Here is a 22,891-nt window from a genome sequence, read left to right as displayed (position 1 = left end):
GCAGCAAGCGAACGATGTGCCCGTTCCACTATTAGGTGTGGGGAAAAGGAGTCTTTCCCGAACAGTTCCACCACCAGTTTTTCCATGAAGATCTCCAGTTTGCCAGTGTTCGTCGTTTCTGCAAGGCCCAGGACGCGGATGTTGTTGCGCCTGGACCTCGCTTCTAAATCTTCATTTTTCTCCGCAATTACCTTGAGCAGTTTATCCATTTGCGAAACTTGCTTGGTGGTCGACGTCGCCCCGTCTTCCAGCGTAGAGATCCTGTCCTCTGCCTCTTTGATACGGGTATCATGCTGTTCCAGTCTCGTCACGACACTATCCATACGGGTGTTAATGGTGTCAATCTTGGCGTCAATGGTCGATAGGCTCTGCTTCATGCCAAGTAGGAGCGTCTTCCAATCATCGTCTTGGGGGGTCGGCGCGGCGGGACTCCCCTCCGCATCTGGCATCCCTTTTGCAGGTTTTTTAGATTCAAACGGAATCTTGAATTGCCTGGCATCGTTGCGCCCCATGTCGCGTCTCGGAGTCCGGGCCGCCGCCAGTGAAGAGGCCGCCAGTATTCCAGGTAGAGGAGATGGGTATATGGTAGGTGCAGGCAGGCACTCGCTAGCAGCAGTCTGCTGGGGCTTGTTATAGGGGTGACCAGCGTGCTATGAAGCCTCTCTCCCGTCTATTTTGTCTTCCAGAGAATATCCCACAGCACAGGGGCAGATGGCGTTAGGGCTGACCGTTCAGTGTTCACTGGACCTCTCTGGAGGGGGGGGGGTCCGGCGCCTCCCAGGCAGGGAACCGATTCAGCGTGGTAGATTGGCCTCTGTCACCTCTGGGGCACAAGGCCTGTACACAGTTGGCGGCGACACGAGGGCCTGCGGGTGCTCTGGCTAGGCCAGAGAGTTTCGCGCCTTCAATGGTTTTGCAGCGCGGGACCAGGCCAAACGTAGGAGCGTGTGACTGGGGGATGAGGGGCTAAGTTCGGTGAGCAAGTCCCCTCCACAGCTCCGGCCAAGCTGATGCAGGTTCTGCAGTCTTAATGGGGGCGTTGCGGTGTTCTAGCAGGGTGTGGACGCGAGATTCACTAGGCCGGGCCGCCCACCGGGAGTTAATGTAGCATGAAGCGTGACTGCTCTCACCCCTTCTGCGTCCATACGTGCCACTGCAGCTCCACTCGCCCCAACGGTCCGGTCCCTCCTCCGTGAAAGAAGCAGCCCGAAGCGCGCAGCCCACACCTCCTCACCGTCTGTCTGCTCCGCTGCTCCCAGGTGCCAGAAACGGACAGCGCTGCCCTCGGCCAAAAGGAAAACCGCTGGTCGTGTCCTCCGCCGGCACCACACACCGGGGGCTCCTCCGCAGCGTTTTTCAAGGTCGGTCACTGGGGGGGAGGGGAGGGGGGGACCGGGGCCCAGACCGCAGGTCACTGTCCACCGGCGTCGCCGAAGAGGCCTCAGATCCCCGGTCTGTCCCAGTCAGCAGATCCAGCCGGCAGCCTCCTACGCAGCGTCACCTCCTCCCGCTCACAGATCGCCGGCGTCTCTCCAGGCAAGCCGCTGCGCAACTGGAGCAAATTTTACACCGTTGAATGCAGGACGCTGCAACGGAGCTAGTTTAGAGGTTTTCGGTCCAATATTACCGATCAGGATACTATAGGATAATGAATAGTGCCAGGTCGGGCGGGAGCCTCACTCCAGTGCGGCCATCTTGGTTTGGCGCCACCTAGCGCCTTCTTATTTTCCTCATGGTTACCACGAAAACTCTTAAGGTTAGCAATCGCCTTGCTGCAAATGGTTATATGCGGTCAGCGAGTGGGGCTGCTTGTAAGATTCCAATTTTCTGTAATTCTTGCGCTGGGTTGCACGCCTTGGAAATGTATGTTTTGTAGCCCAATACACTGCATCCATTTATGTCTCCTTACGATGCCGGAGTCACATACTGCTTGTACACAACAATCTCTTGCCACCATTAGTCTCTCCTGGTAACATGGCACACAAAAGGAACAGTCTTAAAGTTGTCTCACTAAATGTAAAAGACATTAACCATCCGATCAAGAGAAGGAAAATACTTGATTATCTTTATAAACAAAAAGGAGACATTATTTTACTTCAAGATTATTTATTCTTGTCTGGGAACGCCTCCAGCAACATTGAGGAAACCGCGATTGAACCACGAGTGATCTCAGATCATTCCTGTATCGCATTGTCACTAGCCCTGATGAATACTGTCAAGAAAGAGAATCTCTGGAGATTGAATAATGCAGCATTAGAAAAAGACATCCACAAACAAACCATAGAGAAGGCACTGCAGCATTACCTCACATCCAAAAAAAAAAGGGGAGACATCTGATCTTACACGGTGGGAGGCACTTAAAGCACCCTCAGAGGTGAGATCATAAAAATAAGAGCGGCTACGAACAGGGGCGCTAACAGTGACCTTGCACACTTGGAACAAGAGATAACTACACTAGAAAAATAACGTATTAACCAGAGACCCCCTTGTCTTGAATGAAATAGTGAACAAAAAATATGAATACAATTAGATAGTCAGTGAAAGAACGGGGATATGGTTAAAAATTCAAAAAAATAATAGACTATGTGAATCCAATAAAGCAAGTAAGAGTCTTACCTCCTATTTAAAATTTAAGCTACAGCAATCAACGATTAATCGCTTAACAGACCAGTCTGGGGTATCTCATTCTAACCCCGTTGAGATCGCGGATGTCTTTAAGGATTTCTATAACAGCTTATACAGCAGAAACAAAGATCTCGACAACTCTAAAATAAAAGACTATCTAAATAATTGTTCACTCCCCTCGTTATCGGCCCAAGAACAATCGGAACTTAACAACCCGATCACTGCCCCGGAAATCGAATGCGCAATTAAAATGCTTAAATCAGGGAAAGCCTGATGGGTTTAATGCAATATTTTACAAATGCTTCACCAAACTATTGACTCAACCTCTACTCGATCAATACCATGAATTTGACAATACCGGCCAAGTACGCGGCACCCCAGCTGAAGCTATTATAGCAGTGATTCCCAAGGAGGGAAAGGACCAGTCTTCTCCAAAAAATTACAGACCAATTTCGCTAATTAATTTGGATTGTAAAATCTATGCTATGATCCTTGCGAAACGTATCTAGAAATTCTTACCTAAACTTACCCACCCTTTTCAAGGAGGCTTCTTAAAAAATAGACTTTCCAGCGATAATACGTGCATCCTAGCCCATATACTAGAGAAGGCTAAATCTATCGACTCCCCAACAGTTGCAATCACCCTAGATGCCGAAAAGGCCTTTGATAAGGTGGACTGGTCTTACTTGAAAGCGGCGCTAGATAAATTCAAATTAGGAGAGACTTTCATTCGTATGGTGATGGCACTCTATTACAACCCCACAGCCAGAGTTAGAGCGGGTGGCTGCCTCTAATCATCATTCAGCTTAGAACAAGGCACGAGACAAGGCTGTCCCCTTTCCCCTTCTCTATTCCTGCTCTCTATCGAGCCCTTCCTTTACTATCTTAGGCATAATGACAGAATTAAAGGGATATGTTTTGGTGAGTGCACGGTTAAAATTACGGCCTACGCTGACGATGTCCTGGTGATATCAGAAAACGCTGAGGCTGCTATACCGGCCCTAATGTCCTCAATAGCGGACTTCTCCAGAGTGTCTGGTTACAAATTAAACAAGGATAAAACTGAAGTGAAACTCTTAAATAATATTGGTAACAAAGACATTATGGGTGACTCAGGCTTACTTTGGCAATCTAAATGCTTCAAGTATCTAGGGCTGGAGTTTGAGAAAATCCTAATCAGCACCTTAAAAACTAATGAAAACTCCCTTTACAAAAAAAATCCACCCTGCTAGACGGATGGTCCCCGAAATTCTTGTCATGGTGGGGCAGGGCGGAAACTTTGAAAATGATGATAACACCCCTGGTTAATTACCTTGTTTGCATGCTACCAATGTTACTATCAAACGACTTCCTGAAGACGGTTTTTAAACTTTTCAATACATTTCTGTGGCAGGGTAAGAAACCTAGAATCTCATTAAGTAAACTTCAGCTACCCAAGGGAAAAGGTGGTATAGGCCTCCTGAACTTTAGAAACTACCAGACTGCATACTTATGTAAACAGGGGTCTAACTGGCTTCTCCCACAATTGGATTATATCCCTGTCTGGTTGGACATAGAAAGAGCGACCATTAACAACATGCCTCTCCCCACCCTCCTTACAGCTGATGTTTCTGCTTTTCCTCATTCCAAATACATCCTGCTCAATACCAAAAGAGCTGAGTTTACACCGGGTAACCAAAGCCAAGACCAAAATTAACAAATCCAACTCTGCCTCCTTATGGTATAACCGAAGTCTAAAAGTAGATGGCAGGTCTCTGTACTGGGACCACTGGTCTAAAAACGGGATAAACCTAGTCAAAAATCTATTTACAGGCCCATTGCCTTTACCTTTCTCCGAATTACAGTCAAGACACAGGCTTAAACCTCTGGATTTTTATGAATTTCTAAAACTCAAATCGCTCATCTCCTCACGTTCTATCACACCCCACGACCCTTCCATTGTCGCCAAGCTGGCTCAACTCGTAAAAGCTGGACACACCGTCTCCAAGATATATAAACTCCTCTCTCTTAACCCACAAAAATCACATAGAAAATGTGAGACGTCATGGGAAAATGAGACAAATTCCTCTCTGATCCCATTTGATTGGGGGAAGAATCACCTGACCCCTTTATGAAACAAAATTTCGCCAATACTCTCACAGACCAAAATAATGTTAATAAACAGATCGTATTGGACCCCAGAAAATATTTTCAAGCTTAAACTCAACAATAGCCTCACATGCTGGAACTGTAAATCTCATGTGGGTGATTTGGCACACATGCTTTTTTATTGCCCTGCCTTACAATCCTATTGGGACAAGATCTATAATTACATACACAGAACCTTTCACTATCGACCTCCAAGAGATTTCTCCTACATTTTATTGGGTGCTCTAGATCCTCAACTTGTAAACATCCAGGATCAGCATCTGATGGATCTCATGCTCACTCTGGCATGCAAAGTCATTCTAAACAAATGGAAAAATACTAGTGAAGTTTCCTTTAAAATGTGTCAGGATTGGTTGTTCTCTTTGAGAGGTGCGGATAACGAGTCTCTCCATACTTCCCCATTGCGCAAATCGCACAGGAAATTGTGGAGCTCGCCTCGACTCCTCGTATACATGTTACAACCCTACTTGAAATCGCATGCTCTGTTATGCCTAGAATGTCTCACACTCCTTGCAATTTGAGTGATACCTTGCTTTACCATACTGTGTGTATTGGCTGCACTTTTACTTAGAACTATAGACCTGGATTCACCGATGTAGTCTCATGTAGCACTAGAGCCCTATTAATTATTAATATCATCTTTATTACTATCTTGCCACTGTCGCTATTGCTTCTTTTATTGTGTCATCATAATAGTTTTACTTTTCTTATTATCATCCCTGTATAATGCTAATATAATTATCGTCATGTGTTTACTTTATTGGGATATGCAATATGTTTACTGATACCACCTTTATTCTTTTATTGTACTGTACTGTTTGTCTTTTTGTTATTCTCATAAAAACGATTTGATTTTTAAAAAAACAGGTCTGTTCAGAAAAGTGAGGAGGGGAAGGTTAGAGCCTTTGGGGATTTCTACCGGACACTAGCCACTGCGAACCCCCTGGCGGTTGATGATCAAGATAAATACTTAGAAGCGCTCGCCTAACTACAGATTCCAGTCTCTATGAATGAGGACTTAAGCAGACTCATTTCCAGTGAGAAGGTACAAAGGGCAATAGACACACTTAAATTGCAAAAAGCTCCTGGCCCTGATGATTTAAATGCCCACTTCTTTCATACCTTTGCCCCCAAGCTGGTTCCACGTTTGGTGTCCTTATTTAATGATATTGCAGCCACACAGCAGGGGACCCCATCCATGGGGGAAGCGTTAAAATCGGTCATCCGCAAACCAGGAAAGGACCGTACGAATTGTGCCTCTACAGGCCTATTGCACTTCTGAACCTAGATGCCAAATGATACTCTAAAATTCTGGCTACGCCCTTAGAGAATGTCATGCCATATCGCATTAAAGCGGATCGAGCAGGGTTCCTTAAGGGGAGGCAAACGCATGACAACCTGAGGAGAGTGTTACACATTATCGAAAAAGTACAGAAAAAAGACATCCCCGCAGCTTTTCTCTTGGTAGACGCGGAGAAGGCCTTTGATTGGGTCGATTGGGCCTTGTCGCAAACAAAGAGGAAATTTGGCTTCAACTATACCTTTATAGGTATGGTGCGGGCAAACTACTCCGGTCCCAGATCACGTGTTTTGGTAAATGGGGTGGCTTCGGAACCCTTTGATCTCTCGCGAGGTTCCAGGCAGGGTTGCCCGCTTTTCACCCTACTCTTTGCCATTAGTATTGAACCCTTTGCGTAGCAAATCAGGGACAACCCAGACATAGGGGGGGATGCCTTTTTTTTGGGACAGACAAACACAAAATCTCCCTCTTCGCGGACAACATGTTGCTCCCAATCACGAGGCCGCTGTCAACTCTCCTGGCCATCCAGAATGAGCTCACTTCCTTCGAAAAGGCCTCGGGTTTGAAGTTAATTTACCAAAGTCCTATCTCCTTAATCTGACACTGCCCAGGGAATCCATGAGAGCTGTGGAGGAACTGTCCCCTTTTCAAAACACGCATAAAGACACGTACTTGGTGTCAAACTTACCCCTAAGATATCGAATCTCTACAGGGCTAACTATCTTCCATTACTTCAGCAGCTTAAGGCAGACCTTAGCAGGTGAAGATCCTCTTATACTTCCTGGATAGGACGCATCAATGCCGTTAAAATTAATGTGCTTCCTAGGTTACTTTACCTCTTTCAGGGCCATCGATACCAGTGGAAACGACTCTATTTGATGAATTGAAAAATATGATCACTAAATTAATTTGGCAATGGCAAAGTGCTCGGTTATCCTACCGGTTTCTTACCAAGGCGAGCGTGGATGGGTGTTTGGAACTTCCGGACTTCTTGGGCTACTATAGGGCGGCACAACTCCGGGTGATCACAGACTGGTCTTTTCGCGAATCAGAAAAACTCTGCCTCAATATAGACCAGCAAACAGTGGGTAGGACAATCTGGGACCTCCCTTGGAAGTCAAAACAAAATCGGCCATTAAATTCGTACATTATCACCTCAACGGCCACCACTCTGTGGGTATGGGATGACCGTAACAGATCATTTCCCCTGACCACATTCCCATCTCCCTACATCCCCATTCACTTTAATCTTGACTTCCCACTGGCTCATCGAGAGGATCCGTTTGAGGCTTGGTGGGAGAGGGGTTGTCTTATGATCTCGGATCTCTTTAAGGGGGGAAGTTGTTGAACTTTGAGGAATGCACCAACATTTTTAAGCTTCAGCCCTCCGAAAAATTCCACTACATACAACTTAAAAACTGGGTACAACAAGCTCCGATCCGCCTCGCTGCAACCAGAGACCTACTCCCAATTGAAAAATGTGCGCAGTCTGGAGCTTCCTCGAGGGGCACCAGCTCTTTCCTCTACTCTCTCATACGGACGCTGGGTCCCCGCTCCACCCCTATACACCAAAGATTCTGGGATTCTCTTCTCTCCTCTCCGTTGAAGAGAAAAACAGTGGGGCTCTTTGTATAAAGACATCTCCAAATACAATCACTCCATGTTTCCAAGAGAGGCTCACTATAAAGTTATGTACGAGTGGTACTTGCACCCAAAGAATTTGTGAAAAATATTCCCTAACACCTCCGTTAGATGTTGGAGAGGTTCTAGTCTCCTGGGAGATTTTAAGCACATATGGTGGGACTGCCCATCAATCCTGCCCTTCTGGAAAGAAAATATATCCCAAATTAAGACGATACTGGGCTATCCAATTCCCACTACAATGGAACACACTTTCTTGGGGATTCGAGACCTGAGTCTAAAACGCCAATGGCATGCTAGGCTTTGGCGAGCTCTGGCAATGGAAAGAATGGCAGACATAGAATATGACAAGAGAACAGGGTTCGACTATACTTGGGCTCCCCTTGCTGAGTAGCTGTCTGAAGGTCTGCCCCTCTTTTCTTGTGGTCCCAGGTTGAGGGCTCCTCATCTCTTTCATATCTAACACTTGGGACGACTGTGACTCTTGAGAGGAGAAGCTTGGGGGATCTGTCTCGGACCCTGCCCACAATGCCCCGTCCACACCACTGACCAACCATGACTTTGTGAAACCGTGATACTATTGTTTGTTTTGTCCCGTTTTTAGAGTTATACGAGAAGAATGGTTCTGGGTGGGAGTCACAACTGCCAATTAGACAACAAGTCCCACGCTGGGAATTAAAAAACGAGATCTTTCTGGTCAATTTCTCCTGCATCCCGACGAGGAACATATTGTTTGTAGGTATTGCAGGTCGAGTCCTAGTACACAAGATGAACATGTCATATGAGCTTCTTATATCTCTTGATCTGTAAGATATGTTGATGCCTCCCACCTCTGTTTTGTATGCGTTTTGCAAAACTGAAACCAATCAAAATATTTTGAAAAAAAAAGATATGTAGATATGACCCGGTTTTCCTAGGCTTATATATCTATTATCTGACATGGACGGTATGCAGCTGCCATCTTAATTAAAGGTGTGATCGTTTTTTTTTGTTTCAATCATGTTATTGATTTGAGAGTTATATCAAAAAAATTTAATTATTCCACTTACCCCTAATCTGTTCCTAATCCCTTTCTTTGTTTCCCAGCTCCTCAAAATGTGGAAGTTTCCAATGATAGGAGGGAATGTTTGTTGTGATGAATTTAAAGCAAGTGTGAGCTACTTTGGAAACCAAGTAATTTATTTCTGTGAGCTTAAACCATATTTTGGCAAATATTATAGTATTAGTGATGTGCTATTGTTAACATTTTTGGTGCTTCCGTTTCAGAGCTGTGCAGAATGTCTTTATTTAAAGCGCGAGACTGGTGGTCCTGCACACTTGGAGAACAGGAGGAATTTGACCAAGGCTGTTTATGTGTGGCGGACGTTGACAACAGTGGCAGTGGACAAGGTAGACACGCATTATAAAACTGATGCACTTATGCTGAGCTGTTCACAACAACGGTTGATCAATGTCTGATGTTTAACAAATTGATGAGAGGGGTTTTTGAAATTAGGAGTGTGGAGCTGTGAGGTGATTGCCAAGCTGTACCTCTGCTAAATGTTGTGACGTTCTTTTGCGAAGAGTCAGCTTCTGGTTCACTTCCTGATTGTCTTATATATATATATATATCACACAGTTACCAGATCCCAAAGTGAAGTGGACACTCACGAAGCTTCCTTTTGAAAACATGCAATTTAATGCAGCTTGCTCGTGACTCAAAGCATGACGGCAGTCTCAGATAATAGTCTTGCCAAACGCGTTTCGGGATTTCCATCTCCCTTCGTCAGTGGCTCTTGATGAAAAGCAAAAGAACTTGCTGCTACTTAAAGTTTTTGTTCAACACCTGCCCCTGGGCGGGGGCGGGGCCGCAGCAACGGCCTTCTGGGCGTTGTAGTACCAATGTTATTACCCTTGTGGGTGAGCAAGTTAGTACGCCTGTATTCATATTTTTAATCCCCTCTGGGTTGAGATGGCAGCCAGCTCCTTTATCACGCAGCTTTGTAGGTGCAATTTAATGCAGCTTGCTCGTGACTCAAAGCATGACGTTGCTGCGGCCCCGCCCCCGCCCAGGGGCAGGTGTTGAACAAAAACTTTAAGTAGCAGCAAGTTCTTTTGCTTTTCATCAAGAGCCACTGACGAAGGGAGATGGAAATCCCGAAACGCGTTTGGCAAGACTATTATCTGAGACTGCCGTCATGCTTTGAGTCACGAGCAAGCTGCATTAAATTGCATGTTTTCAAAAGGAAGTTTCGTGAGTGTCCACTTCACTTTGGGATCTGGTAACTGTGTGATATGTAGCGGCCATCCCGGTCGCGAAGAGGACCCACGTATACCATTACGAACCTGCAACACCACTGGGTGATTCATGCTTGGAACGAAGCTGTGTGAGCGTAATTCCAGTAAGCGCTCACACAAACATTTTTCTGCACCTACAAAGCTGCGTGATAAAGGAGCTGGCTGCCATCTCAACCCAGAGGGGATTAAAAATATGAATACAGGCGTACTAACTTGCTCACCCACAAGGGTAATAACATTGGTACTACAACGCCCAGAAGGCCGTTGCTGCGGCCCCGCCCCCGCCCAGGGGCAGGTGTTGAACAAAAACTTTAAGTAGCAGCAAGTTCTTTTGCTTTTCATCAAGAGCCACTGACGAAGGGAGATGGAAATCCCGAAACGCGTTTGGCAAGACTATTATCTGAGACTGCCGTCATGCTTTGAGTCACGAGCAAGCTGCATTAAATTGCATGTTTTCAAAAGGAAGCTTCGTGAGTGTCCACTTCACTTTGGGATCTGGTAACTGTGTGATATGTAGCGGCCATCCCGGTCGCGAAGAGGACCCACGTATACCATTACGAACCTGCAACACCACTGGGTGATTCATGCTTGGAACGAAGCTGTGTGAGCGTAATTCCAGTAAGCGCTCACACAAACATTTTTCTGCACCTACAAAGCTGCGTGATAAAGGAGCTGGCTGCCATCTCAACCCAGAGGGGATTAAAAATATGAATACAGGCGTACTAACTTGCTCACCCACAAGGGTAATAACATTGGTACTACAACGCCCAGAAGGCCGTTGCTGCGGCCCCGCCCCCGCCCAGGGGCAGGTGTTGAACAAAAACTTTAAGTAGCAGCAAGTTCTTTTGCTTTTCATCAAGAGCCACTGACGAAGGGAGATGGAAATCCCGAAACGCGTTTGGCAAGACTATTATCTGAGACTGCCGTCATGCTTTGAGTCACGAGCAAGCTGCATTAAATTGCATGTTTTCAAAAGGAAGCTTCGTGAGTGTCCACTTCACTTTGGGATCTGGTAACTGTGTGATATGTAGCGGCCATCCCGGTCGCGAAGAGGACCCACGTATACCATTACGAACCTGCAACACCACTGGGTGATTCATGCTTGGAACGAAGCTGTGTGAGCGTAATTCCAGTAAGCGCTCACACAAACATTTTTCTGCACCTACAAAGCTGCGTGATAAAGGAGCTGGCTGCCATCTCAACCCAGAGGGGATTAAAAATATGAATACAGGCGTACTATCTTGCTCACCCACAAGGGTAATAACATTGGTACTACAACGCCCAGAAGGCCGTTGCTGCGGCCCCGCCCCCGCCCAGGGGCAGGTGTTGAACAAAAACTTTAAGTAGCAGCAAGTTCTTTTGCTTTTCATCAAGAGCCACTGACGAAGGGAGATGGAAATCCCGAAACGCGTTTGGCAAGACTATTATCTGAGACTGCCGTCATGCTTTGAGTCACGAGCAAGCTGCATTAAATTGCATGTTTTCAAAAGGAAGCTTCGTGAGTGTCCACTTCACTTTGGGATCTGGTAACTGTGTGATATGTAGCGGCCATCCCGGTCGCGAAGAGGACCCACGTATACCATTACGAACCTGCAACACCACTGGGTGATTCATGCTTGGAACGAAGCTGTGTGAGCGTAATTCCAGTAAGCGCTCACACAAACATTTTTCTGCACCTACAAAGCTGCGTGATAAAGGAGCTGGCTGCCATCTCAACCCAGAGGGGATTAAAAATATGAATACAGGCGTACTAACTTGCTCACCCACAAGGGTAATAACATTGGTACTACAACGCCCAGAAGGCCGTTGCTGCGGCCCCGCCCCCGCCCCCGCCCAGGGGCAGGTGTTGAACAAAAACTTTAAGTAGCAGCAAGTTCTTTTGCTTTTCATCAAGAGCCACTGACGAAGGGAGATGGAAATCCCGAAACGCGTTTGGCAAGACTATTATCTGAGACTGCCGTCATGCTTTGAGTCACGAGCAAGCTGCATTAAATTGCATGTTTTCAAAAGGAAGCTTCGTGAGTGTCCACTTCACTTTGGGATCTGGTAACTGTGTGATATATATATATATATATATACTCCACTTAGTAAGTGCTTTAGTCTTTTTGTATTTTGTTGTGCTTTCGCCGCCATGACGCATTGCGGGCTATCCAGAGCCCTTCATCACATGACATGCTGTTGTTATACTCCCATTTTTAAAGTGGCACAGTGCATTATACCAAACTAGACTGTATGCAGTTTGAGACTTTGTTTCCTGTATGTATACACATTGCAGCATTTCAAATTACTTTACATTGTAAATACTGACTTTCATGTGTAAATACATAAGAACATTAAACATGTGTAAAAATATAAATATTTCTGTATAAGTACATATTTAAAATATTAAACACATGTTAAAAAGACATTCAGACAAATAATTTCATGTTGTGCCTGCATAATGCATAAAATCTGCTGCTTTAAAAACCCATGTGCAAATTTACATTTTAGAACAATGACTGTATAAATACTTTGTAAAACGAATCCCATACAGTAAAAAACAAATCGGATTATAACACAAATGTTTATGATATTAGCCTGCCCTTTCTTTTGAAAGGGTCTGAATTGCCATAGTGTCTAATCTTTCCTTACAGGAATTGGCTTCAAATCATATAAAAACCCAAACATATCCTGTAATTGGGTTCTTATGCCCTGTATACAGTAACAGAATCGTGGCAAAAAGTGCTGTGAAAGTGCTATAGTGCTTTTATGCTATTTAGCATTAGTTTCATAGTTACTGAATAAAGTGAGACTGTGCTTAAAATTTTTTTGTCCACTGTGCCATGACCCCATGTGCACAACTGGCGGAGAACGAGATGTTTTAGGGACGCCTTAGTTGGATATGTTATCATATTAGACTGCTCTGATTAGAGCCAGGTATACAAATCCTCCGTCGTGTTTAAACCGTGTGGACTCTTACTATCTAATTCTAAGATGTATTTTGTCTCGAGTCGTCTGAGTCTTGCATCTCTGTTACCTCCGCTTCTCAGTGGTGGAACACTGTCAATTACGTAATACTTCAACTGATTGAGATTTTTATTATGGATCTCGTTGAAGTGTCGGGCTACCGGATAGGAGCTATCATTATTGGTTATTGCCCGTAAATGCTGTAATATCCTCTTGTGGGCCCTGAGGCGGGTGCTGCACACATACCTCAGTCCACAAGAGCATTCCTGTACGGAAACAGCAAACTCAGATGTCTATGTTAAAAACTTACTGCTTGAAATTGGCTTGTCATTAAAAGGAGTAAGGAATGTGGTTTTATTTTCTCCATATTTGCATGCTTTACATGTTGTACACCTGACGAAACCTTTACGTTTGGCTAGACAATTTGTATTTTTGGGGATTTCAGGACTACTACTGACTAGATAGTCGCAAGTACTGCGCGCTTCTCTGAATGTTATAGTGGGTGAAGGTAACATTTTATCCCCTATAATCGGGTCACTTTGAACCAGGTGCCAGTTTTTCTTAATTAATTTCCTGAGACTATCCCTCAGTTTTTTGTTTTTTTTAAAGTTCAAAAGGCTTTATTGGACATTGCACATGTACCACAGCTGCGTGCCTACAACCCGGGGGCCGGCAGCGTATAAGAAGAAGAACAATCTCCGATAAAACACAGCCCATCAGCCGACATCCCGGGGGACCGGCGGCGATTCAGAAATAGGCATCCCGAGCGGCCGCAGCACATGATAGACAAAAATGACATAGTACTTCCAGGTGAACTTTGCTTTTTCATTTAACCAATTCAACAAGAACGAAACCAGCAGCACAGGCACATAGGCAATCAAGCAGCAGGGTAAGCAGCATGCGTCGTCTCAGACAACAAATGCACTTCGTGGAGACTGTACAACATAGCAATTGCGGCAGGTCAGACAGAAATAAAGGGAAAAGGGTCAGCATGCACGGGCCAACCTCACATCAGCACATCCCTCTCGCAGCCAATAACTCCCTACGGGTATGATTAGGCCTCCAAAAATGCATCAGGGTCGGCAGCAGGAGCCACCCCCACTGAACCATCCCGCTCCTCATCAGTAGCCACAGCAGTCTCATCAGGCACATCCGCATGGACCTCCCCCTCCAGCACCGCCGCCCAGTAGTTCTTAGGCCTATTCTTGGGGGGGCATCAGGTCGCTATACAGCCCAGTCTGGGTACAGCAATAAACCAGTTCTCTCTTCCACGCTCGCACCGTAGGCGGGGGGCCTCCCATCCAGGCTCTGGCAATACAACGCTTGGCAATTAGGAGCGCCAGATCCACAATACGTCGCTGGGAGGAGCGCAAGGGTTTGGAGTAGCCCAGGAGAGCCAATAAGGGTTCCGGGGCTAGTGTCGAGTTCACCGTTTTATTGATCTCAACAAAGACCGATTGCCAAAAAGAAAAGATCGTGGGGCACAACCATGCAACATGAAGGAAATATGCCAGGGTGGCCCTGCACCTCTCACACTCTGGGGAGTCACGGAGTCTGTATCTATGAAGCCTCTCCGACGTATAATATGTCCTGTTCAGGAATTTAAAATGCGTGAGCCTGTGGCTGCCATTAAGAGAGATCTTGCGGACGCTGGCGCAGCAATAGCGCCAGAGGTCCTCAGTCATATCGGTGCCCAGGTCATGTTGCCAGGCCAGGTGTGGCTTGGTATAATCCACATACAGCTCCGTCTGGGCCATCCGATAAAGAGTGGAAACCAATCTCTGAGGAGACTTGGCTGTGACCACATAATCAAAGGTAGTAACCGTCACTGGTTCTGTCATATCTGGTCCCAGAAGGTCCAGCAGAGCACTACGCACCCTATGGAACTGGAAGCGCACCATCAAGGGGGGGTCCTCCATCTCGTTAGTGATATCGTCCCACGTCCGCGCCTTGCCACCCGAGAACAAGTCGCCCATGGTGTGAATACCAATCCGTCTCAGTGCCAGAATCACTCCCTTTTCCCTACAAGGACTCAGCCAGTAGCACCACTCGAGATTAGCGCTCGGAGAGTATAGGAGCGAACATGCTTGGGCGTTCGCCATATAGTGACCGACAGTAGAGAATCGTCCAGGCCCGTACATCGATCCCTAGTCTGCGTTAACAGGGCCGGCAGGGGAATCGGGTCTGCGACTATCCGTTCAATACGGACGTAAGGGGCGTCCTGTGGACCGTGGATCCACTCGTAAGCATGGCCGGACTGCGCCGCATGGTAGTAGAGCTCCAAATCTGGGGCGTTGAGCCCGCCCGCCGCATATGGTCGTATTAGAATATGCCAAGCGACTCTAGGCTGTTTACCTGCCCAAGCAAGTCGTACTAGCAGCGATTGGAGTCTGAGGAAAAACTGGACAGAAAGGACCATAGGCATTGTGTTGAACAGGAAAAGAAACCGCGGAAGTACCACCATCTTTATTAACGCGATGCGTCCCAAAAGAGACAGTGGGAGGGAAATCCATCTCTCTACATCATCCTCCAACTTCGAAACCGCGCAGCCGTAATTTTCCCGGAGAACTATCTCCGAATCAGTATGAAGCCTTATGCCAAGATATCTGACTGCCTCAGTAGTCCACTGTAGTGGAAACTCAGGGTCAAACTGCACCGTAGCCGCTGTAAGCGGAAATATGATCGACTTCGTCCAGTTCACCCGGATACCAGAAAGGGCGCCAAACCGGACTACCTCCCGCAATACCGGGGAAAGATGATTCTCGGGGTCCCGAACATAAAGAAGCGTATCGTCTGCGTAAGTAGAGACAATGAGCTTGTAAGTAGGGAAGCGGATACCCCGATGAGCATGGTACTCGCGGAGGGCACAAGCAAGGGGCTCAGCCACCAAAGCATAAAGCGTCGGGGAGAGGGGGCATCCCTGCCTCGTGCCCCTGCCAATCTCGATGGGCTCAGAGGTCAGAGGTCCAATACGGATCCGGGCCCTCGGCTTGGAGTACAGGACCGATAACAGCAGCAGGAAGAGAAGGCCAACACCCATCCTGCGAAGAACCTGATGCATAAAAGTCCACTCTACAGAATCGAACGCCTTTTCCATATCTAAAAATACGGCAACGGCCGGTACCTCCGGACGAGTATGCTGAAAAGCAGCAAAGACCGTTCTAATGTTACAAACGAGATTGCGCGTAGGGACAAAACCAGACTGCTCTGGGGCCACCAGCGTCGTGACCATAAGATGTAAACGGTTAGAGAGCACTTTAGCAAAGATCTTTGCATCTACGTTCATCAGGGAGAGCGGGCGATACGAGGCGCAGTCATTAGGGTCCTTGCCCGGTCTAAGAATTGCCACAATTACAGCCTCACGCATGGAGGGTGGCATAGATTCCGAATTGGCCATATCAGCGAACAGGCTCAGCAGATGGGGAAGCAGCAAATCGGAAAAAGCCTTGTAGGAAGCCACTGTGAGGCCATCGCTGCCTGGGGCGCTACCAACCCTCATGGAGGACAGTGCCAACACCACCTCCTCTCTCTCAAAGGGGCGTGCCAAAAACGTACGCCCGGCATCAGAGAGCCACGGGAGCTTTATGTGTGACAGGTAGTCTACTATCCCTTCCTCCGGAGCGGGTCCTCTCGAGGCGTACAGAGCCTCGTAGTAGTCCCCTAAAGCGTGCAGTTATCTCATCGTTCGTAAGCGGAAGTCCGGCGTCACCAGTTCTCATTATCGGAACAGAAGAGCGCCCTCTGCCCCGCTTAGCCAAGCGGGCCAGCACCGCGCCCGGGCGCTCACCCTCACAGTAAGTCCTGGCGATGGCATACTTCCCTAAATGTTTAATCTCCAGATCCGCCTCGTCGTTGTACTCCCGAAGGACCCCAGCAATCTCCCGGTCAACAGAACCATCGCCAGACCGTAAGCGCAGCTCTTCCAGATCTCGAAGCTTCCGCTCCAAAAGTTCTAGGCGACCCCTGATCGGCTTTAACACGCCGCCATGCTTAGAGATAGTAACTCGTCTAGCATAAAGCTTAAATGCTTCCCAAACCGACTGGAACGAATCAACAGAGCCTACATTGGCCTCAAAAAAAGTCTCCAGGGCCGTACATAGTTCCTCCTTGAAGAGAGGGTCAAGTAAAGAATAAGGGGGAAATCGCCAAGAAAAAGGCGGTATCCGTCGCGCAGGCACCGAGCAGGAGAGCAATATAGGCGAATGGTCCGAGTAGGTCCGCGGAAGAATCTCGCAGGATCGCACGTCCCGCATGCAAGCTGAGGACACAAACTAATAGTCTATCATCGTGTGGATATTATGGGGGGCTGAATAGTGTGTAAACCTTCCCCGCAATGGATATCTATGACGCCAGACATCAAGCAGATCGAGGTTAGTCAAATGTGCATCCAGTGTACGTGCAGAGGCCGAAGGCGGCCGGGATGGACCGTCCGACCTGGCCAGCGTCGGGTGCAGAGTCCGGTTAAAATCCCCTCCCCAAAAAACAACCCTGTCCACAAACACTTAAACCTTCTGAGCCAGTGTCGTGTAAAAGCTAGGGAGATGAAAATTAGGGCCATATGTGTTCACTATACACATGTCGAGACCTTTACCAGAACAGGCCGTAATCGTGAATCGCCCCTCACTATCAGTGGTCACCGGCGTCCAAGCAAGGGAGGATTAAACCAAGTAAGAACCCCCCTGGCATGGGAAGTAAAACCTGCAGCATGGATATTATCACGGAGCCCTCTGTAACCAAGGATGGGACTATGTGGCGCCAGGTGCGTTTCCTGCAAAATTGCAATGTCTAACCTGTGCTTTGCCAAATACTGGAGAACCCTCCAGACCTTGCGGTGGTCATTCAAGCCCTGCACGTTCCATGTCAGAAGCCGCATTGTGTTAGGAGCCTCCACCTCACCTGTCATAATATCGGACCTGCCACATGTAGCCCAAAACAGGGAAAAGTGTGTGCACCGTGCAGCTACCCCTACCAGACCACCCACATGCCTCAACCAACAACAGCATCACACCGCAAAGCAAACATAGGAATCCGAAAACAATGCCCCCCCAGCCCCCCACCCCCACCCACGCCTGCCCTTCCCCAACTAGGCCGCGTTCATCCGTCCCCCCCAACAAACAGACCCCTTTCCTTTTCACAGCCCCCAACAACCATACAACCGCAAGCACCCCCACCATCCACACAACAGTCACTCCCCCCCCCCCCCCCCCCAAAAAAAAAACCATTGAAGCAGTGGTAAACACACAAGGGCAGAAGTAGCCGACCTAGCACGTGCCAGTGGCACCCAACAAATCAGCACCTATACCGCCCCCGTCATCCCCCGCCCCTGAACTTTGAAAAAGAAAGCATGGTAATAACACCACAAGACGCTCCTTGGCGAACCCCACAAGTTAAGAGAAGAAGGCCATTACATCAAAAACCGTTCGATGGGCCCAAAGGGGCACCAGTGCAACCGCAACCAATCAAGATATAAAGTTATACAATCAAGCGAAGGTCAACAGGCATTGGTCACAAACATACACAACAACAGAACTGCAAATATCCACCCAAATAGTGGACTAACATTTGAGGGTCAGGATAATGTGGGTCAATTCCAGCATAAAAGGACTGATAGTAACTGAGGAGTATGCGTGGGAGACATCAGTCTGTGGGCCTCCGGGTCCTTCCAGGGCCAGAGGCGCATCCGCCAGTCCAAAGGCAACAAAGACAGCAACCAGACCTTTGCTGACCCACCCAATAACATTCGATCTCCAGCATGTCTCAATCAGTCCTGGTCTTCCACGGAGCCCCTCTCCAGTATATCGTTTTCCTGCCTCGGCCGTCGCTGTTCACGTTGCCAGTCCTTCAGGGCCTTCTGCAGTGTCTTGGGGTCCGTAAAGATGAGGGACTTCCCCTGGCGATTGACGCGTATCTTCTCTGGGTACAGCATCGCGTAATCTGCGCCCAGGTCACGCAGCTGGCGTTTCATGGGAGCAAACTGTTTCCGGGCCTCCTGCACTCGAGCCGTAAAATCAGGATAAATAGACAGGGTGGAGCCCTCATACTGCAAGGGTTGTTTCTCTCTAGCCAGTTTGAGCGCGACATCGCGATCTCTATAGTTTAAAAGTTTTGCTATAATAGGTTGTGGGGGAGCCCCTGACTTGGGCCGTGGTCCCAATGAGCGGTGGGCCCTCTCTACCACGAACATGTGAGAGAATGCATCGTCCCCAAACAATTTCTTCAGCAGGTTTTCCATAAAGAGATCCATGTTACCCGTATGGGTACTCTCCGGAAGGCCCGTAACGCGTAGGTTACAGAGTTACGAATGGGCTTCTAGGTCCTCAGTTTTATCCAGGAGCGTCTGCATAGCCCTGCCGATCTGTCTATTGTCCAACTCCAGCGGAGTGTGGGCTTCCTCGACCTCAGTAAGGCGGCGTTCCGACATATCCAGTTGCTCCACGTGTTTATCTAACCTTTCAGCCGTGCGATCCATGTGGTAGGTCAGAGCGTCAAATTTCGTGCCGATAGCGGTCATGCCCCCCTGTAGGTTCTTTTCCATGGCCAGGAGGATTTATTTGAGATCCTGTTGTTGCGCCCCCGCCGCCTCGTCGCTATCCGCCGCGCCTCCACCTCCAGCGCTCTCCGTCCCCTTCGAGTTCTTCTGCGTAAAGGAGATCTTCGGCTGCGTCCTATCCTGGCGTCCCATGCTGCAGACAGTAGCCTCACCAGGCCCCAAGCACTAATCCACGGTCAACGCACACTCCGCCAGCGAAAGCCAGGGCAAGGGAGCCGGAGGGAGCCCCAGTGCGAAAATCGCAATACAGCCGTAGAGCTGGGGACCCCCGCAACTCCACTCGTCCCGCAGGTCGCCAGGCGGCCGACCGGTAGCAGCAGCAGCGAAGGCGAATTTAGGGCGACTGGGGAGGGGAGGGGGGGGGCAGCCGTGCGCCGTGCTTAGATATCCAATTTATAGTAAGCGGTGCACAGGGGCGACACCGACCATCCACTAAGGCCTCAGATTAGGGTGCAAAGCGAATTGGGCTCCAAATGTGCTCTGGTCAGCCCACAGGAGCACGTGGCAGGAGGCTCCCCAGTCTCCACGACACAGGCCTCGCAGTGATAGGTCCCCCTCGCCACAGCTAGCAGGGAGCCACCGGTTCATGTAGGTCAGGGTCCTCAGTATCCACCACCCTGCACCAAATCCGCAGGGCGCCCAAGCGAGGAATCCGGAAGGTACACGCACAGGGAGCCCAGCCGCTGCTCCGCAGCTTCAGCGACGGCTCCGCAAATCAAGCGTCCCTCAGTACCTCGGGCCTCTCAGAGTCCAGTCACTCTGCGCAGGAGCCACGTTGTCCAGGCCTCAAACCACCACAGAATCACACAGCGAAGGCAGGGGAAGAGGGTAAGCCCCCCCACGTCAGGCTCACACTCCCGCTCACCGCCAGGACCTTCCAGCCGCATATCTCTCCTCCTCACGGGGTCCCGTATCTCGCCGCTCAGCATGCACAGTACCCGGGCCAGCCGCCGCCGCAGCCAGGCCCGCAATCTCGCATGGCCGCCGCCCCCCACCTACCGCCTCACCAGACGGCAGCTCTCTGGCCTCCAAGCAGCAGCCCACAGTCGCTCCGCCGCAATCCGTCCTGCAGTGGCCCAGGTCACCTCCGGGTAGAATTTCAGCCCGCCAGGGGCACCTTGTAGCAGCTCAAGCCCCCGCGGTCGGGCCCCCTATCCTCCACAACCGGGCAGGGGTGAAGGAAGTCCTCCTCATGCCAGCAGTGCTCTCCCGCTCAGCACCAAAGCTCCAAGGCCACGGCCCTCTCTCCCGCTCGGGGTCATGCAGGTTCCAGCCCCGGCAAGTTCTAGTCCGGGGACGGCCGCGGTGAAAATCGAGCCCGCGGCCTCACAGGCCTGTCGCACGCCGCCCCAGCAGCTGGCAGATCTCCGACTTCCATGCAGCAGGTCCCCACCGCTCCTCCTCAAACTGGACCCCAGTGGTCTCGGCCACCACAGCACACGAATTCACCTCAGGTAGGGTCCCAAAGCAGCAGGATAGATGTAGGATATCGATTCAGTGCGGAGGAGCTCCGGACTCAGGCAGCCATCTCGGTTGCCGGCTAGCTCCGCCCCCGACTATCCCTCAGTTTGTTATACGTTAGCATTAGCCTAGGTTGCTTATCTTGTTCTTTGCATTTTCAGTCTGTTTTGTTTTGCTGTTTGAAGGTTTGAATAACAAATCTCCCCTTGACTTAGCTTTTGTGCGTAGTATTACCTGATCTATGACTCTTTGTGAATAGTCTCTTGCCAGAAATCTTGATTTACATTCCTATTGGGCTATACATAGGTCATTCTCATTGCTGCATACGAATGCGCAGCATTTCTCCGTATTGAATACTATGCACTGTATGTTTGGATGAAAGCTACTTGAGTGCAAAATTGTGTTTCCTGCTGTGGGCTTGCAGTGTAAGCATCTATGTACCTTATTATTCTGTACATATACCTCCACATCTAGAAAACATATACAATTTGTACTAATGTCAAACGTGAATTGTAAGTTCATGTCATTGTTATTCAATTTAGAAATAAAATCTCCAGCACTTTGTTTATCACCACCCCATACTATGAACAGATCATCAATGAAGTGGACCCACTTGACCACATTTTCTGTCCAAGCTTTTTTGTATACTATTTTCAACATCTTCTCCTCCCACCACCCCATATGGAGACAGGCGTAGCTGGGCGAAAAACTCGGGCCCATAGCTAAGCCTCTCTCCTGGTGGTACACCTGCTGCTGAAACATGAAGTACTTGTTTAGACAAAAATTGGTGAGGTCAATAGCATTTTGTTATGAACATGATATTCAATGAGCCTTGTGCCTAGATAATATTCTAATGCCTTCAACCCATCCCTGTGATGGATAGAGGTGTATAAGTTATATATATATTTTTTTACTGAAATCCATTTGTTGCTGAGCTATTCGTCCACTACCTGATTGGCTATCTGCTCAGTCAAAACTGACACTCCATTTCTTGTTGGCGCTAGTTAATGCTGAGTAAATGTCCATTTTATGCACAGAATGCACATTTCTGATATGCCGAACACAGAGTGAAGAGTGACCGAAGCTCGACTCAGTTTGCTGGACACTTGATGACACAGTTACCTGTTGCCCTTAATTCATTTGGTGAAACTAATAAACTGCATCTGATTTCCTTAGGAAGTTGGCAGAAGACGATGGATCTTCTTTGAAATTTGGAAGGGCATATCAGAGCTCCAACTATGAACAAGCATTGACAAAGTCAGTAGATTTGCCAGTTTTATGAGTTACTATTGGCTTTGCCAATGCTTGTTTGTGTTCTGGGGAACTATGGTAGACAAAATCATCTGAATGAAAATAGACGCCACAGAAAACTAGCATTGGCAAAGCTAATGGGCCTGGCAAGATCTATTGGCGTTCTGATATTTTTTTTAAGTCAAATTGTATAGCAGCACGGCTGCTTTGTGGCATGGCTAAAGTAAAAATAAAAAAATAAAACTAAGCGCTGTGACATGGTCAATGCTGGCTATGTCATAACTGTTTTTGTTAACTTTTAACCACGCTTCATCGCAGCCGGGCTGCGATGACAACATTGCTGAACTGACAAAGCCAAATAGTTCTTGCATATGTTGGCTGCGTCATAGTGCTTTGTTATTGTTATCATCTGTAGTAGGCGGCCCAACCCGGACAGCAGGAGTGGACAAGCAACACGGGTTAGCAGGATGGGGCGAAGGAATGCGTGGGACAGTGAGGAGGGGTAGCAAGAGGGTGGACAGCGGGAGGGCCAAACAACATGAGGGGCAACAGGAGGAGAACAAGAAGGGACAAGTAACCCCACAGCCAGCGTGATGAGGGTGAGAGGGGACAGGCAACACCACAGACAGTGGAAGGTATGGTATATTCAATGAGCCTTGTGCCTAGATAATATTCTAATGCCTTCAACCCAT

General features: G+C 48.3%; 1 protein-coding gene across 5 annotated transcripts in view; it reads left to right on the top strand.

Annotated features, from left to right (window-relative positions):
• The window catches only part of BBS9 (Bardet-Biedl syndrome 9), a 1,968,820-nt gene that overhangs the window by 46,918 nt on the left and 1,899,011 nt on the right, over nt 1-22,891 (top strand). For 4 of the 5 annotated variants that reach the window (XM_078688232.1, XM_078688233.1, XM_078688234.1 and 1 more), the window contains exon 2: nt 8,981-9,103. In XM_078688232.1, coding sequence (XP_078544358.1) covers nt 8,992-9,103 — 112 coding nt within the window. In that variant the 5' untranslated portion in view covers nt 8,981-8,991. Of the gene's footprint in view, nt 1-8,980; nt 9,104-20,826; nt 20,942-22,891 lie in introns of those variants that run through there. The other variant, XM_078688235.1, reaches the window with a different exon arrangement.

This window comes from Lissotriton helveticus, chromosome 4_1 (genome assembly GCF_964261635.1).
Source record: "Lissotriton helveticus chromosome 4_1, aLisHel1.1, whole genome shotgun sequence".
NCBI lineage: Eukaryota > Metazoa > Chordata > Amphibia > Caudata > Salamandridae > Lissotriton > Lissotriton helveticus.
Note: the sequence above shows the minus strand (reverse complement) of the source record. Positions and strands in the feature narration are given on the sequence as shown.